This window comes from Salvia miltiorrhiza, unplaced genomic scaffold (genome assembly GCF_028751815.1).
Source record: "Salvia miltiorrhiza cultivar Shanhuang (shh) unplaced genomic scaffold, IMPLAD_Smil_shh original_scaffold_235, whole genome shotgun sequence".
Classification (NCBI taxonomy): Eukaryota; Viridiplantae; Streptophyta; class Magnoliopsida; order Lamiales; family Lamiaceae; genus Salvia; species Salvia miltiorrhiza.
This window is the reverse complement of record NW_026651508.1, coordinates 110,123-133,925: the sequence shown is the minus strand read 5'-3', so window position 1 is coordinate 133,925 and position 23,803 is coordinate 110,123. Positions and strand designations below refer to the sequence as shown.

At 37.4% G+C, this 23,803-nt stretch overlaps 1 protein-coding gene and 1 long non-coding RNA gene across 3 annotated transcripts; both read left to right on the top strand.

Moving 5' to 3' along the window:
* Window positions 1-8,953: 8,953 nt before the first annotated feature.
* On the top strand, window positions 8,954-14,891 carry LOC131003630 (protein STICHEL-like). Of its 2 annotated transcripts, XM_057930164.1 has the most exons (7): window positions 8,954-9,425; window positions 9,496-11,353; window positions 11,605-11,824; window positions 12,359-12,877; window positions 13,240-13,852; window positions 14,419-14,500; window positions 14,594-14,891. In XM_057930164.1, exons 2-7 carry the CDS (start codon window positions 9,815-9,817, stop codon window positions 14,681-14,683), a joined length of 3,063 nt encoding a protein of 1,020 aa, XP_057786147.1. In that variant the 5' UTR covers window positions 8,954-9,425; window positions 9,496-9,814; the 3' UTR covers window positions 14,684-14,891. The 2 variants fall into 2 exon arrangements, with proteins under 2 accessions (XP_057786147.1, XP_057786146.1); XM_057930163.1 differs by having other exon boundaries at window positions 8,954-11,353.
* Window positions 14,892-17,702: 2,811 nt separating this feature from the next.
* On the top strand, window positions 17,703-21,139 carry LOC131003629 (uncharacterized). Its single transcript, XR_009094751.1, has 6 exons — window positions 17,703-17,848; window positions 18,830-18,877; window positions 18,950-18,991; window positions 19,134-19,536; window positions 19,623-20,030; window positions 20,890-21,139. It is a non-coding gene; the product is annotated as an uncharacterized LOC131003629 (long non-coding RNA).
* The last annotated feature ends 2,664 nt before the right edge of the window (window positions 21,140-23,803 follow it).

The following is a 23,803-nucleotide window of genomic DNA, read 5'->3' as shown; positions in this document are numbered from 1 at the left end:
AGCAGCTAAGCCGCCGCCACCGCCGTGGCAGCCCTGACTCAACTCAGTCACGACTCAACTTCGACCCTCTCCCTTATCTCCGGCGACACCACAACAGTTAACATCCCAATACCCATTTTCCCTACTCGACTCTACCAAGATCAGGGTTCAAAATAGCAAGTTCAAAAACAGAGGAAAGTTAAAGCTTCAAGACTTCTCTTTTATCAAGTCGATTCTTTCATATGTACCAACACAAGTCTTTTCTTTATATCAGTAAATGAATTTTGTTATACATACTGAAAACTTGGTTCGATTGTTTATGCGGATACACACATATTTATATATATACAGAATAGATGTATGCGTATGTGCGTTTCTTTGTCTGTGTTTCTGAGATTTTCAGAATGTGGAACACAAAATAAGGGCCTTAATCTCTGTAAAAAAAATAGGATAAGCAAGGAGTTCAAGATAAAACCTTGTGAGTTGTGAGTTCTTGAATGGCGGATGATTCTGTTCTTGAACCTTTCTTGCGAGAGAGGAATATGGGGAGGATTGTTGAAGCTTGTGAGAAATGCCAAAGTAAATTTGGTTGCAGTGACTTGTTGAGGGATGGTGTGAGTTTGCAGCGCTTTGTCCGTGAAAATGAAGGGGAGGTGTTACATGCAGACTTGATATTTTCTTTAGGTGATTGATCCCTACTTGTACAGTTGTACCTTGACATGGCCTCATGCTGAAATTCGGGGTTATGTTGAAGAGTAGTTGTACGTGAGTGAGAGGAAGTATGGTGGCTGATGGGAATGGTTGAAAAGGCTATGACTAATTAAAATTATATAAGTAAAATTTATGGGGGCTCGCTAAATAAATAGTTCATGTAAATGCTTAAATGTTCAATTCAAATAAATATAAAATGCATAAACTTTAAATAATTAAAATTTACAAAAAAAAAAATTGCAAATCATTAGTTGGAATTAAAATAAATTTCCCTTTTTTTTATCCGACGTGAATCGTCTTAACATCTAAATTCAAAATTACTCTAAATTTAGCTAGGGATAAACGGGGTATTACAGTGAGAAAGAGTTTGAAGGTGTTTAAACCTAGTGCTTGGGAATGGTTGCATATGTGCAAGGACAAGTTTCCTTTTGATGTAGATGACGACTTGGATTTGAGGACAAATCCTCTTCAAGAAAAGGAGAATGATGCAACCCAAGGTTCGTCGTTGAAGAAGCAGGAGTTGAAGAAGAAGCCATTTAAAGATGGTGGAGTTGACGCGTTGATTTTGATTTATTTGCTTTTGGGCCGAAGTTGGAAGACTTTGTTTATTTTATTTTCTGCATTGTTATTTTAGAGCTCAATAGTTTAGTTTTTATGTTATTTTCGAAAATTAGGGAATAAGGACCTTGTTTGGCTGATTAGGGTATTATTTAATTTGTTTCCTTGTTAGATTAGGTTTAGTTTTTGCCTATATATAGGGCTTTTAGGGTGTGGCCGAAAATTGAACCTATTATTTATCAAATTGTGAGTTTTTATTCTCTCTTGTGAGTTTTCGAATTCCTCTTGAAATTTTAAGACGGATTCATCTATCGGCGTAACGACGAGTCAACTAACCCTCATCGGGTGTCATTCATCGTCCCCAAGTTGCTGCGTCAACATCACATTGGGATATAGGGAATTCACTCGCCTATATAATTTCGTGGGTTAGATTCAGAGATTTTGGGATTCCATTATCCATAGTTCGTTCGTTTCAGTCTTCTGTTTGCGTGTTCGATTGATTGATCGGCAAGGATCATATCATGTATAATAGGGATATCAAAATAATGCCCACCTGAAGTCTTTAGCTTACTTCCCTTGATACTTGACGTAGCTAAGTCTTCTTCTCTTTTCTTCAGATACCATAGTCGACATAGGTGGTCCATGAGATAATATAAAATAAGTCAGAAACTTCCTTACTAAAGAATACTATTCTAATCTTGGTATTATTCTATCGTCTCTCATCATTTCACTCCAACTATATCATTCTCTTATCAACTAGTCTTCCTAAGTAAACACCAATCCTACTCTCGACTTATCACTCATATAGAACTAGACTATATCAACACACAAGCACACACAATACAGCATCAATCCTAATTAAGCTCATAGAATAATTAATCAAGTTCAATAGCACCTTAGTAAATACATTTAAAAACTTTTTGTAAAAATGGAAAAGAAATATTTTTAATTGGGGAAAAATTCCCAAAAAATTTATTTAGTAAGCTAAGGACATGTAATAGCACATTCTTAAATCATTTTTTCAGAAATAATTGACATGAGAAAGTAATTCCAATTTATGTAATTTTTAACAAACTAACCTTAAAGTTACTTTATCGAAAAATTCTCAAAAATTCAAATTAAGCTCACATAACACACAATAACATAAATACGTGATCATATAACACAAGAAAAATCAAACTTGACTTCCCCTTCTCTGACATATATTCGGTCAACACACAAGTTTTTGGGGAACGATTGTTTCGTCTCATATCGCATATATAGGCTCAATTTATCATCAACTAGCCACATATAGATATGCTTAACTCATAACTCATCTTATATACAAGATCTCATGTATGCACGCAAACTAACTCGGGACTCGGCGGAATTTTCATAACTCATTATTAATAAACAATTTAATCATGTTTTCTCCTTCCTAGTAGTCTAATTAACACATAAACATCAGCAATTCAAGTATTTATCTCATTAATCAAAAGCTCCCAATTACTAGTAAACTAAACTTAACCAATTTTAGGCATTCTTGACAATTAACCAAATTGATCCCTAATTATCATTTCTATCACGCTTAATAACAATTAACCTTAGCCAATTTAATCAATTAACACATAGATCATAAAGTCTCAATTTTTAACAAACTAAACTTTTTGAAAATTTGTAAACATGCATAAATCATAAATCAAACCTTAGATCTATCAAATTGAATCACTTAATAGCATAAATAAGCAATCAATTAGTAAATTAAACCATAGAATCAATTTTACCTAAATCACATCAAACTAACTCACACAAAAATTTACCAATCAATTCCAATCATCAATTCAATCCATCAAATATCATATTAGTCATCTCAATAACTCATATCAATTCATCAATCAAGCCTCAAATCCAAAAGTTTTCAAATTTACACAAACTAAACTATTTCAAATCTCATATCTCTTTCTAAATCCATTCTCTACACATGGAAATACTCAATAGAATCCCAATAGCATTAAAATAACCTCAATTTAAGAAAAGAAAATGATTTTTTTTGAAGGGGTAGAACCCTAAATTTCGAAAATTACAAGAATTAAATAGGTCTAGATCTATTACAAGAGATGTTTTCTTGCTTGAGCTATCCATATACACACAAATATAACTCAAATAAGTCTAGATCTAAGTAAATACAACAATTACTCAAGGATTTGAACAAAAATAAAAATATTCTCTTTTGACTCAAATCTTGAAACTCCTTCAATCCTTGGTCTTTGATTCAAGGTAATAGATGATTAAACTAGATTTTGATATAGATCTATGGTGTAGAGATGTTGGTAAGCTATTGCCTCACCAACTAGCTAATCAGACGCAAGCCCCTCCTCGGGCGGATTCCTCCTTTTGCTCCTCAGCCTACGGGGTATTAGCAGTCGTTTCCAGCTGTTGTTCCCCTCCCAAGCGCAGGTTCTTACGCGTTACTCACCCATCCGCCACTGGAAACACCACTTCCCGTCCGACTGAACGCAGGGGAAAGATCATTTATATAGATATTGACAAAATCCTTTTCTCTGGGAATGGCGATACTCTATCTTGAAAACTTGGAAAGTGATTAGCAATGGTGGTAGTGAGAGAAAAAACTGAGAGGGAGAGATGAGGGAGGGAACGAAATGAGGGGGAGAGAAGAGAGAGAGAGAGAGAGAGAGAGAGAGAGAGAGAGAGAGAGAAAGAGAGGGAGAGGGATGTTTTGTTTAGAGCTTAAATTTGCTCCCTAAGTCATTCCAAACTAAGCTTCTTCAATACACTTGCAAGTGGCACTAGCCCACTTGTCTAAAATATCTCCCATCTTAATATTAAAGAATTATGTGAGTGGTAAAAATGTGTAGTGAAATTTAGGTTAAGGAAATTACCCACTAATTAAATATCATAAATAAAATATCATGTAATAGTGTGATCAAATAATTAATCATAATTAGAACGCACATAATTCACATCACATCTAACTCATTATAAAATCAAATTCCAAGAAATTTCCTTAGAAAAATTATAATATAAAAGTGAGATCACAATTCACCATTAAAAAAAATAAAAAATCATCTCTATGTTACTACGTCCAAGAAAAATTATAAATCAATCAATCTCAAATATATCACCACATAGGTCACATAAAAGATAATCAAATATTATCACTCGACCATGACATCTCAATCAGTCAAAATCTTAAGCATCAAGTTAATCGTCTAAAAAATCTGGCATTTCTCTCTAGTAATTTACACTCATATACGTCGTCTCTATTTCTTATTCGGTTAACATCGTAAATCTTAATAAAATAACTATCACAGATCTATTTTCTAGAACGAAAAGAGAAATTATAATTCTATTATCAATTCAATCAGCATCTCTGTCTAAACTCTTTCTATCAATACAATTTACTCAATAATTGTATCATTGGACCTCTAAAATACTCATACCCTAATTTGCTGAGGAACTTCGTTTCATCAGTTACAAGCTAATGCTAATATCTCAATACTCTTAATGGCGTCTTAATAATATAAGTAAACTGCGGGGTGTTACATCCTACCCCCCCTTAAAAAATTTCATCCCGAAATTTGAGTTACTCACCTTCGGGAAAAAGCTCAAGATACTTTTCTTTCATCTTTTCTTTGAGTTCTCTAGTTGCTTCTTCTTGACCGTGATGTCTCCATTGTATCTTGACTAAGGCATTCGACTTGTTTCGTAGTTGTTGAATCCTCATAGCTCAGGTCTGGTTCAAGTGATAGTTCTTCTTGGCGAATGACATGTTTAGGATCAAACATGTACTTTCTCAATTGAGGCACGTGGAAAACGTCATGAACATTTGCGAAGCTTGGCGGCAACGCAAGTTTGTTTGCAACAGGACCTATTTTTTCTAATATGGCGTATGGTCCAATGGATCGGCGCTTAAGCTTTCCCTTGATCCTAAATCGATGTACTCCTCACGAGGGTTGAACTCTCAAGAAAACTTTATCTCCAATTTTGAATTAGATCTCTGCCCGTCTCGTGTCCGCGTACAACGGTTGATGATTTCGAGCTTCCTCGATTTGTTACCTAATCATCGCACTAGGTGATCATTTTCTTCAACCTCTTCGGGTCCAAGTGCTCTTCTTTCTTCTTCTTCATCCCAATAAAGCGGGGTTCGACATGTTCTTCCGTACAGTGCTTCGTATGGTGTCATGGTGATAGCGGCCTAGAAACTTATTGTTGTAGGAAATCTCGAATTGAGCAGAAGTTGCTCACATTGAGCTCATATTTCTAAAACCATTGTCTAAGCTATATAATCTAGAATGTAAATGGTCCCTCAGATTGTCCATCCGTCTATGGAAAAACAAAACAATGCTAAAATTCAATCTAAGGCCTAACTCTTTCAACAAGCTCGTCCAGAGACGTGACGTAAACTTAGAATCCCTATCGAATGTGATTGTTGTCGGGACTTCATGCAATCACATGATCTCAAAAATATAAATCTAAGCTAATTTGTCGGATCCATAAGTCATCGGAATTGATATGTAGCAAGCACCTTTCGTTAGCTTGTCGATGATTGCACAAATGGCCGTCTTTTCTCTCTTCGACTTTGACAATCTAGTGACAAAGTCTCTAGCAATGTGGTTTGACTTTCTTTCTAAAATTTCTAATGGGTGTAGCCTCCCATAGGATTGTTGATGTAACGCCTTCACTTCCTAACGGCCAAACACCATTCTACGAATGAAGTTATCTCTTGTTTCATGCTTCTCCATCAAAACCTTCTCTTCAAGTCTTGGTACTTTTTCTTGCTTCCAGGATGTGTTGCATAGGGTGTTTCATGAGCTTTGCTCATGATTTCATTCTCTAATGCATTTGCATAAATAACGTATTCTTTGTCTGTTTCGGAGACTGTAAGTATTGGGGTAGTAGACAACTCTTTCTTTAATAACTAAAACCTATGTCTGCATTCTTCTGTCCGAAAGGCATCACTACAACATCATAGTGGTTGTATCTTGTGTGAAACATCGTCGTTGGGATGTCTTCTTTTTGTATCTTCAAGTCTTGGAACTCCATAGAAGCTATTCTATGAGGCGCAGATTTTTTGGCACATCATCGGTGTTTACTCTAGATTCTTATTCTGCGTTCAAGTAGCTACTTATGCGTCACATCTTTATTAATCTGTGTTAGGTCCAGAGGGTCTCGAATAGGTGTATGGGGGGAGGGGGAGAAATACACCTATGGGCTATTTTTCTCCTCTAAGACAGAGGGATCTCAAGATAGAGATCAAAACGAAACTTTACAAGCAAACTGTGACACCTGTTAACAAAAAGGAGTTTTGACCAAACAGGATTGACGACTGATACTGAAAAACTCTTCAGTAAGGAGTTATCTGGAACTTAACTGATGCACGTAAAGGCTTCAGTCGAGTTTGCTAAAACAGAGATGATATCACTCTTCCTGACTATCAGAGGATAGATTAGTCAGACTGATATCATACGCAGCGGAAATAACTTTGTTTCGTAATAGCCTTGGTTGAGCACGTTGTTAGTCTTAGGTTTCTCTTTGCAGTTATTAAGTATTCAGTTTATCAAACGAAAGAGCACAAGTAAGAATATAAAACTGAAAGCTGTAAATAACACAGAGACTTTTACGTGGTTCGGAAAACACTTCCTACATCCACGGTCGGTTGATCAGACCAACAATCCATTCCGCAAGTGCTTAACTGGTGCACTACAAACTACAAACCGAACCGTGTGCTTGTCGGGTGCACACAACCGTACCACTGAAGATTCCACTATTCAGTACCAACACTTCACTCGCGTTGGATTTCTCACTCCTAGCACAACCCGCGCTAGGATCTCACTGAGTCAGAGTACCTTCCTGAACTCCTTACCACTTAAACACTCGATTCTATCTCTCGAAAGGAGGTTTGAAAACTTGCCAACTATACTTCAAAGAACGAGTTTTTTAGAGCAAGTTTGACCTAGGCTTCTGGGTAAACAGAGGTTTTCCTAAGGTCTAAGAGAATGTGTGTAATCAGCAGTGACTGATTTTTGGCTTTGGAATTCTCTTCTTCGATTCAAGCTTTGGGGAGGTTAAGCTTTTGGCTGAGAAACTATTTTGGCAGAGTTTCAGCTTATGTCGTTGAATCGGTGAAGATTGAAGTGATCCTCGAACGCTATTTATAGGAAAGGTCTTGAATAGATCCGTTGGTGGAGAACGTCTTCAAGATTTCTTCCGTTGGAGAGCATTTCGAATTTGGGCTGAGGCTTCAATCTTCGAGGTTCTTTGTTTGGTGGGAACGGCTATGTTGAAGAGCAGGAGATGCGACGTCTCTGATAAAGTAGCCACCAAATAGGAATGACCTCTGCAGAGAGGGATGATCCTGAGATCTCTGCATTTAATGCGGCTATACTATGTGAGTACGTGGCTTCCTTTTGAACGTTGGAAGTTCAGTCCGAGGAAGAATGCTTAACTGATACTTGACTTTAGTATCAGTCCACTGAGTCCACGCGGCACGCATTAAGTAATCAGTTCCGAATTGATTCTTCAGTTGGTATCTTCAGTCTTCAGTCATCAGAACCGCAAGCTAAACTAGAAATGAACTCTAACACTTGAGTTCAAACAGTTCTAGTCTATTACAATTAAGACCTATGGATTTTGGTATCATCAAAACAAGGATTAGGATATTCCACAAGGTTTCCAACAATTTCCCCCTTTTTGATGATGTCAAAACCATACAGCAGTTCTAGACAAACAAAAAGACTGAACTCAGAGCACAAGTTCTAAAACGGGGTGAATACTATTCCCCCTTAACACAACAAGCTTGTAGAATACTTAAGACCCTCAAGTAACACAACAAGCTCAGCCTCAAAACTTGTGGAAGCCACACACGGAGAGCAAAAAGCAAGCAAAAGAGCGCCAGTATGATCACGAACCACTCCTCCACCCGCACCACGAATTAGGTTATTTTTGTTGAGGTTTGGTTCAGTTTCTCCGTCGAAGAAGAAAAATGAAAAGGAAGCGGAAAAGTTTCGTACAATCACATATTCTGATATTCAAATATTCATTCCGTCCCATTAAAAGTGGCATATATTTTATTTTGAACTGTTCCACTATAAGTGACATGTCTTCTCAAATGAAAAATTTTAACACTTAAAAAAATATTGACCATGCCACTTTCAATCCATTTACACCTTCTCTTTAATTCTCGTGCTTAAAAAAATTTAAGCCATTTACTTCTTAGCTCATGTATTGTTGAAAATACTCCAAAGATTGAACTTTATGCGAAAATAATATTTTTTAAATATTTTTTTGAAAGGTCAAAATAAATTATACTCCATCCGTCCCAACGAAAGCAGTGCGTATTCCTTTTTGAGCCGTCCCAACGAAAGTGATGCATTTCATTTTTTGGCAATAATTTTACATTACAAACAATGTGGCGTCATACACCTTTACACACTTTTATACTACAATCTTGTTATCCTTAAATCCCGTACCGAAAAAAAGCGCACCGCTTTTATTGGGACGGATGAAATATAAATGAAGAGTACAAGGAGTATTCAACCCTCCTACTAAACCCTCATACTATATTTTTTAAATATTTCATATCAACGGTAACATACATGATACCTAGTGTGCAATTTATTTACTCTCCATTAATACACATTCACAAATCGGCACATTTAATGCGAAAATCTACTATAAATGCAACAAATAAGGTATGTGATTCAGTAGTTCAGTGAACATTGCAACGTGCGATTGACACAAGAACCCAAAAAAAATAAAATCAGACAGAAACGGAAAAATCCGTCACTCTTAACAACAGAATCTTTGGAGCCTGTGTGGCGGGCCATCAAATGCTCTTTCTCTTCAAGGGAGGGAAGAAAAAGAGGTCTCAACATTTCAATTCTTCTGCTCGATTTCAACCAACACAACAGAAAAGGGAAGTCTATAATTCTTTCCTTGCCCCCATATATTGGCCATTATCTGCACTGCAGCAACCATTTCTAAACTTTCCCATCACACATTCTGAATGAAGTTTTTTGTGTGTTGTTGAATTAGTCCGGCTGCGATGGCGGGTGGTGGTCGCAGTCCTAACAACCTGCATTGGAAGAAAGAGTTGACGCAAATCCGCAAGGCTGCGACTGCTAGAGTGCTGAGGGACCCTGGGACCTCCTCATCCACCAAGAATGGCCGCGCTCAAGGTAACGTGTCTGGTTCTTCCTCTCACCACATTTTGCAAATAGGAACTAATAATACCTCTAAAAATGCTAGTGAGAGGGAAAAGGGGAGAGTGTATTTGTGTAATTGGAAGAATCAGAAATCTGAGAGTGAAAGGAGTAAACAGATTGGTGATGATGATGTTGAGGGGTCTTCTTCTACTCAAGAGGGGAGCTTCCAAGTCGGTAGCTTCAACACTGTGAGGAATGAAGGTGGACATGATTCCAAGAGTGATGGATATCAGAGTGATAGGTTTACTGCATCATTTTTCAGATGCATAGAGTCGAGTTTTACGCCGTCTATTAGGCGCATCAGGAAGAAGAAATCAAAGAGGTCTAATTATTCTAGTCCTAGTTCAGGGCAAAGATTGCAAATGAGGATGTTATTGAGTAGATACACGAAAAATGCAATGGATGATTCGCCCAGTGTTGGGTTGGGGAGGGAGGATTTACTGAGTTTGATTGATCAGTCTTATGAAAATGGAGATTATTGCAATTCTGAGGATTTAGGGAGAGATTCTGCAGTCTCACATTTGCTTGCTAGACTCAAGAATAGTAAGGGTTGGTCTTGTCCTCCTGTGAAGATGGTGAGGGGTCGTAGGAAAGAGGATGATTCTGTTTCATTTAGCACACAAGCCTTGTCGACACGCTCTTATAATAGATATGCAATCAGGAATGCTAGTACGGTTGAGTCTTGGGACGCCACAACCGGATCATTGAACGATGGGGATGATGAGGTGGATGATCAGTTGGACTTTCCTGGGCAGCAAGGATGTGGAATTCCTTGTTACTGGTCTAGAAGGTCGACTCCTAGGTCTAGAAACGGGAGTTCCTGCTCTCCGTCTCTTTCTGATTCTCTGAGAAGAAGAGGGAGCAGCTTGTTTTGTGGAAGCCAGACCATGTCTCAGAGAAGGCATCACCGTGTGTCTTTGGGTTCCAACAAGAAGAGACTCGGCTCTAAGATAGCAGCAGCTCAAGGCCTTGTTCCTCTTCTTGGCAACAGTGCTGATGGCCTTAGTGGATCATCTGTGAGAAGCAGGGACAGTGATGATGAGCTCTCAGCAAAACTAGTTGAACTTGATTTGGAAGGCTTGAGCCGTCTGGTTAGAAGGAGGCAGTCTTCAAGTTGTACGAGTCTAGAAGGGCTAGAGTTAGTAGCTTTGAATGGGGAAGTACATAAAGAAGGTTCTGAAAATATCAAAAGCCTGAGCCATAAATATAGGCCAATATGTTTTACGGATTTAATCGGGCAGAGTATAGCTGTTCAATCTCTTATGAATGCAGTTTTGAGAGGGAGGATTGCCTCCGTTTATCTATTCCAAGGCCCTCGTGGAGTTGGAAAGACATCAATGGCTAGGATTTTTGCTGCTGCTTTGAATTGCCTTGCCACTGAAGAACGTAAGCCATGTGGCGTCTGCAGGGAATGTGCTGATTTCTCATCTGGAAAGAGCAGATTTATTGAAGAAGTTGATGGCTCCAAGAAGAAAGGAATCGATGGACTGAAAAATGTCTTGAGAAACATATCAGTGGTTCATCCTCTGGGACTTCCACATTACAAAGTTATTGTCATTGACCATTGTCATTTACTGCCCTCAAAAGCATGGCTGTTGTTTCTTCGAGTTCTTGAAAAACCATTGCCGTTTACTGTTTTCATACTTGTAACAACTGATATCGACAATGTGCCACGAGCTATATTGACCCGGTGTCAGAAGCACATTCTCAACAAAATTGGCAATGGCGATATTGTTACTCGACTAAGGAAGATCTCCATTGATGAAAATCTAGATGTTGAATCAAATGCATTAGAGCTGATTGCTTCGAATGCAGATGGTTCTCTACGTGATGCTGAAATCATGCTGGACCAGTTGAGTTTATTTGGGAAGCAAATTACTAAGTCCTTGGTGAATGAGCTGGTGAGTTTAAGCTAACCTTTTCCCAAGTCTCTATTTAATCTATGTTGACTGATCCAGTTAGTTTTTCCATTATATGACTTGCATCCAAATGAATAAATCTATTACATTTTTCTTTCTTATTAATTAAGTCAAGAAATAAGTTTTTGATCTGCATGCTTAACAGAAAAGTTAACGTGCATGTCGCACCATTTGCAGTCAAGTTGAATAATCTATCGAATAATGCTAAATTGCATGTGACTTTTCTTGTAAAGATGGGGGTTGTCTCTGAGGATAAACTACTGGAACTTTTGGAATTAGCCATGTCATCAAATGCTACCGAAACTGTAAGAAAATCCAGAGAAATGATGGATTCAGGTGTCGATCCACTAGTTCTAATATCTCAGTTGGTTACTCTTATTGTGGATATTATTGCTGGAACTCACCTGAGTGTTGATGCAAAGCACGTTGATTCATTCTTTGGTGGGAAAACTTGTAAGTCGATCTCTGTTTATTCTTTTCTGTTGCTCTTTTTTTGCTTTCATCTTAGCTGCAAATAATCTGTATTGAGCTCTACTTTCTAAGATCTTCAAAGTTTACTGATGGGTATTTAGTGATATCATCTGTATGGGTTGATCGAACATAACAATATCACCTTCACCACTCAAGTTAGGCTTTTGGGGATAATTTTTTCAAAGATATGCTCGTCTTTCCAATTAACTTAATTCCAACTATTTCATTTTCGACTTACATAATTGGATTGTATAAACTAAAAAGGACTTCAAATAAATGATGTTGACCTTTGTATTGCAATAATGTTGCCTATAAATGCATTTTGTTCTGTTCACTGTGACTCTCCAACCTGATGGCTTCAGTGTGAGATTTTGCATTTGTATTTTGTATGATACATGAAAATCTTTTGTTCCTGTAGGTTTGATCCTAAGATATATGTAAGAGGGATTTGAGTTTTTCGTCCCCTTTTAAATGTTCTGATACACTAATAACATTTTCAACTATTAAATGTTTCAGTGACCGAAAGAGAATTACACAGATTGAAACATGCATTAACACTACTATCAGAGGCAGAAAAGCATCTAAGAGTTTCGAGTGAACGATCAACCTGGTTCACAGCAACTCTATTACAATTAGGTTCTATGTCTTCTCCAAATCAAACTCAGTCCACAAGTAGTCGAGGGCAGAAATCCAAGGCAACTGAAGAGGACTGTGTAAGTATGCCTGGAGAAGCGACTGCTGAACAATTTGCACCTGAAAAGTCTGCTTCTCCCATATCCTTTATATTTGCTGATCATTGCAATTCTACAAGCAAACTCGGACCAACTCAACACACCAATCAGAGTCAATTTAACGATGGTAAAAGTTGGACGGCGTCACATGATGATTGTCCAAGCAGGAGAACCACTTTGACGTGCGTGGATTCAGAGATGTTGACTAGCATCTGGCTACTATGTATCGAGAAATGTCATTCTAAGACACTGAGGCTACTTCTTCATTCATATGGGAAGCTTGTTTCAATATCGGAAACGAAAGGTAAATTCCCTTTTAGAAGAATGGACACACTCATAACAGTTTTCCTGCTTTCCCTTTTCTCCGTTCCTTAGATTTATAGACCAACTCTTAAAAATTAGCACATTTTATCTGTGTGTGTGTTTATCCATGCAGCTGCATTTACAGTGTTTATCTGATTGAGAATACTAATCTTTTTGGTTAGAATTGAATTTTGCATCACTTTATGTGTCACTGACACTTGAATGAGCCACACTCTTTTATATATTTATAATTTGTTATGTTATAGATTACTAGATATGGTCAAGCAACAATACTATTCATCACCAATATCATAGGGTCGCGGTTTTTAAATACCTTTCTGATGAGTTTTAAACTTTATACAGGTGGTTTTATTGCTCACATTGCATTTGAGGATAGTGATATCAAAACCAGAGCACAAGGCTTTCTTAGCAGCATCACTAACTCATTTGAAGTTGTTTTACGATGCAATGTGGAGGTTAAAATAAGTCTGCTACGGGATTCTTTGGATCATAAGCTGACAAACGAGATTCTAATAAACAGGGAAAACAAGTCAACACGCTCAAATGCTACAGGAGATAACTCTGATCTTGATTTGCGTCTAGATCTTTTGAAGGTATCAAGAGAAAGCTTTGAAAGTATGGAAGATAGCAAGTCAGATATTCCTTTGCAGAGAACTGAATCCATCATCCACGAGCAAATATCAAAAACTGCCTCTTTGCAAGCATCGGACAAAGGAACGCCTCAATCAACGAGCAATATGAGACCTGAAAGGAATCAAGTTCTGCCACAGGATGGAATGGATGTACCCTTGCAGCACTGGGGAGATAAGTTGAATCACGAAATGAAAACACTGAAAATGAACAACGAAGTGGCACCTCAGAAGGAACAGGTTGTTAAGAACATGGATCACTGTCCGATTTCCCCGAGCTTGCTCCATGATAGCACCTTTGCCAGCAGTTCCAGCAAAGATAACAAGTAAGAATTAAGATAATGCTATACTCTTGAACTTCTTACACATTAACGTTTTTTCATTTCCTCCATGTCGAGGACCGAATGAATGCTATCACTTCTTTTTCTTGGAGATTTCTTGAGTTCTTGAAAGTCACATGCTCGATGTGTTTAGCCTGCTATGGTTTTCGTTTACATATGCTAGAAGTCACTAGAATTGAATGTTGCACGCGAAACAAATTTTGATCACTGTGGAGTATGGATCAATATAGAGATAACAATGGTAATATTAGACAGAGATAAGTATTTAGTTGATTTACTAATGTTAGTTTGAGCTAGCTGCTCTAAACATCAATTTCGGTCTAGATACTAAATTCATTAAATAGAAAACAGAAAATGCAGTAGAAATCAAGTTCGCTGAACAACAGCAATCATGGCATCAATTAATTGATGATCTTCTGACTAGACTAGAATTCTGTAGAATTGGATCGACTTGTGACGACTGTTCTTGTTTTCCTATGTAACATAAAGTCGAAAGAGCAAGAGAAGAGTTGTTCTTGTTCTATCATTTGTGCTGATCTTTCCTTGTACAGAGGCTACGAATCTGGATCAGGAGGCGGAGGTTGCAGTGGGATGTTCTGTTGGAATAACCGAAGACCACACACAAGGGGGAAGGTATGCTGATTCATATTCAAGTTTGATTGATTGGAAACAACAATTGCAAGATACACTTGGTTAACACTCATTATCCATACTTTCCTTCTCCAGGCTAAAAAAGGCACCTCGGCTCAAAGAGGGCGATTCTCTTTATTAGGAGAGTGTGCGAAATCGAGAACAGGCAACAGAAACAGTAGATAAGATAAAAGGAAGTTGGAATTTCATGCAACCCTTTAATGTTTCACAGCAATTATCATTTTTGTGTTTATAGGATTATGTGATCCTAGCCTTCTATATTCTGAAAAAACATGGAGGCTGATGATGTAAAGTTGTTACAACTGGCCTAAGTTTGGCTTCACCCAATTTTGTGGTGGAATTAATACAAAGCTATTGGGGAGATTTTCTTTCAGCTATTAGAAGACATAGCCTTGCTGGTTTACATATGATTAATCTTCAAGCTAGTGAGGGCTGATACAGGTTGCAATGAAGGAATATTTAGTTAATTGTTTTATTTCTTAATTTACATGTTCTGCAATATCATGAGGATGTATAAATGGTTTCCAAATACTGAATATATCTTGTTGTAAAGTTCCAAAAATTGAATATATCTTATGCATCTGATCTTTGTGAGGCCTCACCTTATTCTCTTGTCCCCCAATTTAAGAGTGGTATTTTATGGATTTTTGAAAATATGAAAAAAAAAAAAAAAAATCCGAGTCCAAGAGAATCAATCCCGTCTAGTAGGTCTTACTCATAGAAGTTATATTAAAACTTTTGTTATGTGCAACATGCTCTCAAAGTGTAGCTTCGCACAAAACCGGGTGTGTTAGGAATGATGTTGGAATAGAAATAACAACATAGGGTAAAACCGGGTGTGTTAGGAATGATGTTGGAATAGAAATAACAACATAGGGTAACAAGAGCTAAAATTGAAAACAATGAACATAAGAACGCACAGAATAGGGAGAAAACCCTAGCTTCAATATTAAAAATCATCCAATGTTTAATATGTAAACAAGACTCTTATTTAAAGCATAACATAATGGGCTAAAGCCCAAAACTCAAATACTAAACTTAATACTCACTTAAAAGTAGAATAAATAAGACAAATGAGCAATCATAAATCACTTCTTCGCTGCAGCCGCAAGGAAAGATAATGCAGCTTCATCTACATCATTCTCACTCGGGTCAAAACAATTCGACCTCGAATCAGTTGGAGTTTCATCTTCAGAAGAACTGTTGCGGACGTAAGGCACCAAATGTTTGACATTGAAAACACCCTGAGCAACGAACATGGCTCGGCAAGCGTAGTCTATAAGCATTCGGATTGATCTTCTCTAAAACTTCCAAGGGGCCAATCTTACGTCACTACTACAAAAGTTTACATACATAACAGTGCATAGATAACGGTTTTTTTCAAAAACCGTTATGTATGAGCGCACTTTTAGGAATAGATAACGGTGTTGGAAAAATCCGTTATCTATGTAGTGTTGTCTATATGCATAGATAACGGTTTTTGAAAAACCGTTATGTTTTTGCGTTATCTATTAGTTACATACATAACGGTATTACAAAACCGTTAAGCCACCGTTATCTATGACCATCTTTTATAACGGTTTATTCATAACGTTAAAGAACCGTTATGTATAAGAGTCATTTACAACGGTTTTGGAACCGTTATGTTTGAGCGTATCTAAAAACTGTTATGTATAATTTTTTTTAATTTTTTTAATTATTTTTTTTAAATTTTTTTAAAACTTATATTTATTATATCATTTGAAACTTAGTTTCCCCCATTCTACTCCACCCAATCCGCATCTGAACTCCCTCTTCCGGCCGCACCACCTGTCCGCCTTCCCACCGGCTCCGGCGAGGCCGTGTCCGGCCGAGGGCGCTGCTCCTCGACTACTTCCTCCCATCATCCATTCTTCTCTCTCAAAAATCACGGATGAAGACAAAAGGGGAGCCCTAATTTCCTCCCCAAATCAGGAAACGCCGTCGCCTGAGCTGAAATCCGGCAACGCAGCGCCCTTCTCTCCGATGTTGTCGATGCCTCCACGCAGGAGCCCCTTTCCCTTCCAATTTTGAGCCCTAGCTTTCATAGAAAGAAATACCGTTGCCGCTGCAACTGGAAGACCAGTGAATGGTCGGGCGAGTCGTTGTCACCTCCGCTCTCTCGTTACCTCTCTCACTCACTCTCAAGAACAAATCTCCCTCACACACGAAGAGAATAGAAACCGAGTCCTAGCTCTCTCTCGACTCTTTCCCAATCTCTCGCTGCTGTTACGTTTCTCCGTCGAGCAGGTGAGGACCTGCCGCCTCCGTCGATCCTCCGAGCTCCGTCGTGCGTCGGAAGTTCGTCGTCGTGCCGCTCTCCTTGGGTACAGAGCAGGGTAGCCGCAATTCTCCCCTTTCGAAGCTAGGTTTTCTATTCCATCCATACAATCTAGCCCTAATTCTATTTCTTACTTTTTATTCTTGCTGAATTCGGCAAATTGATGTTTGAGTTTGTACTTGTGAGTGTGAGTTACTCATTATTGCTGAGTTAAGCTGAATAATGGGCAAAGATGGCTTAATTTAACGAATTTACGTATTTGGCTAATTTGTTGAACGGAGTTGGTTATGAATGTGTGGTGTGATGCTATCCTCAATTCCTTACTATCAGTGTATTATGTATGTGGTGATGTTTCTCCTGTACGTTTTAAGAATTTTATCAAGAGAAATCTAATAATAGATGAGGCACTTTCAAGATTCATATATCCTATTTGTTCGTTGAAGTTTATGCAATTGCAGAAATTGAGATTTTAGATTTTGGTACGTGGAAAGGAATCAGTAGGATTATTTTTTATCTGATGTCTTGCTGGGATCTGATTCGTGTGAATGTGATCGACAGGGAACAGAGCAAAATGATGAGGTTGCAAACCTATGGAGGGATTAGTTTAATAGCTTGATCTAGCTTCACATATTTACGACTTTGACATTGGAAGAAGAGAATAATGTGCTTATTCGTATGTCAGTCTACTTATTTTAAATCAAAATATAATTTTGACAGTATGTCAGTCTATATTCCTACTGGAAAGGTAAAGGTGTAACGTTAGTTGTTTTAATATGTTCTAGCCTTTTTAGGTTTCTTTTCCTCACTAATTTGTGTGTTATCTTATATGGTTTTATAAAGAGCATCTGCTCAAGAGGGTTCATAGTTTTGAAATCAAGTTGCAGGACTTACCTAATCATGTCTCTATCCAGGTGGATGATTATTTATACACACTTCCCGTTAAGGCACTTCCTGGTATTGGACATGTTTTGGAAGAAAAATTGAAGAATAAACAAATTAGAACATGTGGCCAATTGCGTTCAATTACCAAGGTAATCTTTACAGTAATTGGGACCGAGTTTTTCATTTGGTATTGTTTGTCATGGCTCTTTCTTTCATACACATCTTTTCCAGACTGATCATAAGTTGTCCAAAAAGTTCAGAGGGTATTCTTTGGTGTTCTTTGACTATTTCTGATGCACTTTGTATATGCTCTGACCAACTTTGCCTTAGGTTTTATTCAGATATTTTTCTGGGTCAGTTCTGTTACCTTAATTCATTATGATAGGATCAAGGTAGGACTCTTTCAACTTGGAAACCTATGACATACTATATGAATAGTAAGTAGTGGTTTTCACAAGTTCCCACAATCCCCCACGTCTCTCTCTCTCTATATATATATATATATATATATATATATATAACAGACTTGAGCTGCGCAAAGGAAACTTATTATCCATAATTCTGGCCAGCATAATTTGTAGTGGGAGGATGTGTTCTGGGTTGATCTTTCACCACTTATTTCTTATTTAAATATAAAAAAAGGGAATATTAGCTAGAGTTTAGCAGATTGATTTGAATAAAAATGTGCATGTTATCTGCTTATTTGGTGGTTTTCCATCTGGAAATGGTGGCAAGTGAAGTTGATTGTTGTTATTTCTTGGTCATCCCAGAACTTCATTTTCCATTTATCACTATCTCAGATATATTATCTCCACAAGCATGAATGTAAATTGTGGAAATGCTAGAAATTAGGAAGCCCTCTCTTGATGTAGTAATAGATTCTTAAATTTGGTAATGATCATACATTCATACTTACAAGTTACAGCAGTATTCCATTGTGTTTCGACTGCAAGTGTTTCAGGTACACTACAAAGTTGTGGTAAAATTCGTCAGATTTCTAGTTCAAGATTAATAAGTAGTAATCAAGAGTGTTTATTTGCCAATATAACATCCACTTTATCTCAATCAGCTAGCTGTAAGGTGTGCAATATTGTCCTGTCATTGATATCTTTCTATCATACTATGTCCAGAGGCCACCTACTTTATTAAACAAGGCACCAAAAGAGAGAAAAGATATGGTAACTATCTCTCTGAATCCTACTTTCTCTGCTCTTGTTAAGTTTTGCTATTAATTAACTTCAAAATATCAGGACGAAAGTAAGAGCAAAAAGGGCCTTGCTGAACTTTATGAGGTGAGTCTTTCGAGTGGAATACAATCTGAATTATATGTGTTTTTTCATTTGTCTGTTTGCAATCTCTGACAGGTCCCGACCTTTTGAATTGGGAGCTTTTTCTGCCCACGCTAAGCAACCTCCTTTCCCCCTTTTAATGCAGGACGAGTATGCTCAGAAGACTGGCCTTGTGTCTACTGCATTGTCTATTACATGGACGAACTGCAAAGCGAGGAAGATTATGTCCGGTTGTCCTGTTTCATATGCACCTGTTATCAATAATTAAAATGGAACAGGGAGAGAATTATGGCTCTCGATCTAGTAAAATTTGGCAAGTCAGAATCTATTATACTGGAATGAACACTTTTCCTTTTTTGTATAGATTTGCAAAATTAAAACCAAGCTCATGGTTTGATACGCTGAAGAAATGCTTGGCTGAATCTCAACGTGTTCTTAAAGCATTGGGGATGGATTATTTAGAGAAGGCTGCTGATTATGATGCTTTAAAATGCTTCAGAAAAGCTTAGGGCCTTAAATCTGCTATGCATTCATGTTCTTGGAACGAAGTAAGGACCTTTTCCATTTTAAGTTATACATGCCACTCCTTTTTATTCCTCACCTAGCTAGATTCTCTTCTGCTTCTTATGTACAGAAAGCTAAGAAGTTGGATAGAAGACCAAAACAAACAATTTGAGCAGAAGACAAAGGAAGCTAAATCAAAGGTTTTTGATGCTACAGGCAAGGTAATCAAACATTCTAATTAGTAATTACACCAGTTGTGAAACTAGATTTATATCAGCTTTCTCCCTCTTCTCATACTATACTCTCAACAAATAAAGACTTCGCAGCTGAAAATTAAAGGTGACATTGCCAAAGCAATTGATGCTAGGGATGGGGAGCGGGAAGCTCGTGCAAAGCTGCTCGAGTCAGAGGCGATGCTGATGCAAAGCTGCATTAATTATTCTATGCAGCATATTAGTTCTAACCGTTTTCTGTTTGTAGGTGGCACCTCTGGCCGTGTCTGATGCAGCTATGCTAGCTCCTGAAGAAGTATTTTCTGGTAATGGTGACATCAAAGAAGAAACTGAGCTAACAAAGGCAGATAGAAAGAGGAGAAGGGCAAAGAAAAAAAGACAGTTTAAAGGTGAAATATTGATTTGAGTGTTATTATACTGTTTGTTCTCCATCTGTACAAAAAACAATAAGGCAGAGTTTTCTTTCGTGTGATTAATGCTATTTCAAGCTGTGGATAAATGAGTATTGTTTTTGTTATTCTTCTGTACTTTTATATCTTGATGGTCAGATTCTTGCTGTGTAAACTAGCCATAAGGAGGAGCATCCTTTCCACATCAATTGCATGCTGGTGTCTGGATTTTCGTTGTTATATATTAGTGTAGCACTCTCTGCACTATATGTCGTCTCTAATTTTATTTTCCTCTGAAATGTTGAATCAATTACAGCTAAGTCTGTCAAACGGATGGCAGTAAAGACACAGCTAAGCACATTGAAGAAACCCGAAGATGGTAATTTTGTCATATGCATTTCATTTTGGCTCTTGAGGTTTTGATTGCTAATTCACTAGACCCTTAGTTTTTTTCAGTTTTATGAAGCCCCTGAACTTTTACATTTTGTTTTAGCAACATAAACTTTAAAATTCAGGGCAAGAAATTGATTTTGCCTTGGTTTTGCTGTTGCAATTTTGGATCTTGTAAAGGAAATCTAATTGCTGATGCTGCTTGAAGTTGCAGGGAACAGGGAGTCATGAATGACACTTCGAAAGAAATGTTTTCTTGCCTTTGCCGTCTAATGTGATTCATGATGTAGTGTGAAACAAAAGTCAACATATTGTTTGTTATCTTTTTCTTGTCCAGTTTTCTTTTATTTCACATATTTTATTTGGATTAATTTTCTATTGGCAGGTTGAGCTTGTGTGTCGGGTTCTCTCCTAAGTTAGTTGCTGCAAATTCATCATAGCAGGTCAACTAGTTCATGAGGACTTGGTGCTAGAACACATAATATGATAGATTTTTGTTTTAGCTATAAGATAGTTGGTACTTTCAATTTTGAATCGAAATATGCAATGATCATATGTACTTGATACTTGGTTCATTTGGATGGTAATGTATGAATATTTTGGATGATATATAATATTGTTATTGGTGATTTTATCATTTTGTTGTTTTAAAGTTATTTATTTATTTCTTGAGATAAATAACATAAAAATCGAGAAAAAATATTAAATATGCTAGTTGTAGTTGAAATACATAACAGTATAAAAAGTACAAAAAAATCGTTATGTATTTCTATCAAAGATAACGGTAAAAACCGTTATAAAAAGTAAAAAAAACTGTTAACTATGATAGAAAAAAAACAAAAAAAATACAAAACATAACGGAAAAATCCTCATACATAACGGTAATAAATTGTTATGTATAAGCATTATAGATAACGGTTTCATACCGTTATGTATAGAAAAAAAACTGTTAACTATGATAGGAAAAAAAACAAAAAAATACAAAACATAACGGAAAAATCCTCATACATAACGGTATAAACCGTTATGTATAATCATTATAGATAACGGTTTCATACCGTTATGTATGAGCGTCTCGTACCGTTATCTATTCTCACATACATAACGGTTTTTAAACCGTTGTCTATGATACGTATCATAGATAACACCACTATACACAACGGTTTTTTTGCTCATAGATAACGGATAAAATCCGTTATCTATGAGCGTTTTTCTAGTAGTGCGTGTAATACCCGTCATTTTTATTCCTTATTTAATTATCTATTAGAGCGTGTAGTTATTTATTGGGATAATTGCGTATAATATCACAACCTTTAGCTTAAATCTATTTTGCCAACGAGATTTGAAAAATCCAATTTTTATCACAGCCTTTGATAGTTGTTCAATTTCCCCACTACCCAATTTCTTGAAAATTTGGAAACTACCCCATTTTAGAAATAATTACACAAAACCCCACTTTTGAGGCTTTTTGTATAGAAAAGGACAGTGTATTCAAAATCTTATGAAATACCCATTTAATATGTTTCCTTTTAATCATAAATCAAATTGACCCTACGCTCTCGCCTAAAATGGTATCAGAGCGGGTTTTTATTGAGGAATTATATTATATTTAATTTATTTTATAATTAACCTATGTGGGAGGAGACTTCATTAAAAATTTATGGATCCGGACGAGTGTCTGAAATGTATTATGTGCAGTAATTCTCTCCAAAATTTGGAGAGAGAAACTACTCGTTTAATAGACGAGCTCAACTGAAACAATCGAGCCCTCGTAACAAATATTCGGTGAGGAGAAGATGTTGAGATTATTCGTGATATTATCACGGGTATTCAATCCTACCATGAACACCTTATAGGGATCGTCGAGATTAGAACGACGATTGAACGAACAAGAGATGACGCCCATCAGTCCCACGACTAATGGAGCAGAAGGACAAAGCTGGAACAGCCTATCCAGCCTATCAAAAGATCGAGCCCAACTTTTTCAAAAATGTCAACTTGCGGGAGATCCAAAGAACGGTGGAATATTATGGCATCAAGCTATATAATCTACCGATGGAGATGAACCAAATATCACTCAAACAAGAGGAAATCTTAAAACTCTTGCATGATATTCAGAAAAGGGTGGAAGATATCGAAAGGCGGAAACCATGTTCCGGAAGAATTCAGAATACATGGTCCAAAGACCCAACGTATCCACTACCACTTGATGCAGCACCCAAGGAACTGCAGCCGGAGGACATAATTCGAATCGTGAAAGGGAAAATTCATGAATAACCCTGAACGAATCGGATTAAAGGATCTACAAGAGTTAGTAGAATCATTTGCTAACCTAAATATGGTTGATCTAAAGATGAACCATGGAGGTGAGGTGCCCAAAGCAGAACACCCACAAGAGGAATCATCTAGGAAAGGTGCAGCTCAGGAAGAATCGAGTCAGTATCAACGAACCAAAATACGCCGGCCTAAGATGCAGGACACTCCTATAGGGAAGGTCACACTTGAACCAATCCACCCATATGGATTGATTCTCAACCTCGATGAAGCCAACTTTAAAGATTGGGAAGTTCTCATCGATGACTGGGCTTCAGCTATGAAGGTCGTAATTGCCACGATAGAATATGATAGAAATGAATTTATCAAAATCTTCGAGGCAAGTTTTGCTGGAATGGCACAACAATTTTGGGATAAGGCATCAACAGAGGCAAAGAACGAGTTGTTAACTAAAGAATGAGCTCTGGAGATCCTTGAAAATGCCGCCCACCAGATTAAAATCCATTTTCTTGGAATGAGTTTCTTTGAAGCATCAACAGAAGAGAAGCGCAAAAATATCGACAAGCACTTTACAATCTAAGATTGGTAGTGTTGGAGCCAAAAGCTCTTGATGAATTTTTGCGCCTGTGTGCCCTATATGTCCATATGGGGTTAGTTGATGATCAGACAGCCAGGGACCTCTTTTTCACAAAGTTTCCGAGTCCATAGAGAGAAATGCTCATCAACGAGTATGTATCACCAGGAGAATATCCACTTGATAGTGCATAAAGAAGGATGTCATATGTTCACAAGAAGCTGTCCGAATGGTGCCAGAAGGCTGCGGACCAGAGAAATCTCAAGAAATTGAGGAGGCTCAATAAAGAAACTCCATTGATGTGCAACAACCTTGACCTTCCAACAGAGATTGGGGCTGAGTTGCTGTATCAACAAAGGAGAAAGAAGAAACATAGGTATCAACCCTATGAAAGAAAACTAAGAACCAGGCGGAAACCAAGAACTATGTGGACTAGACAGAAAGCCCGTTC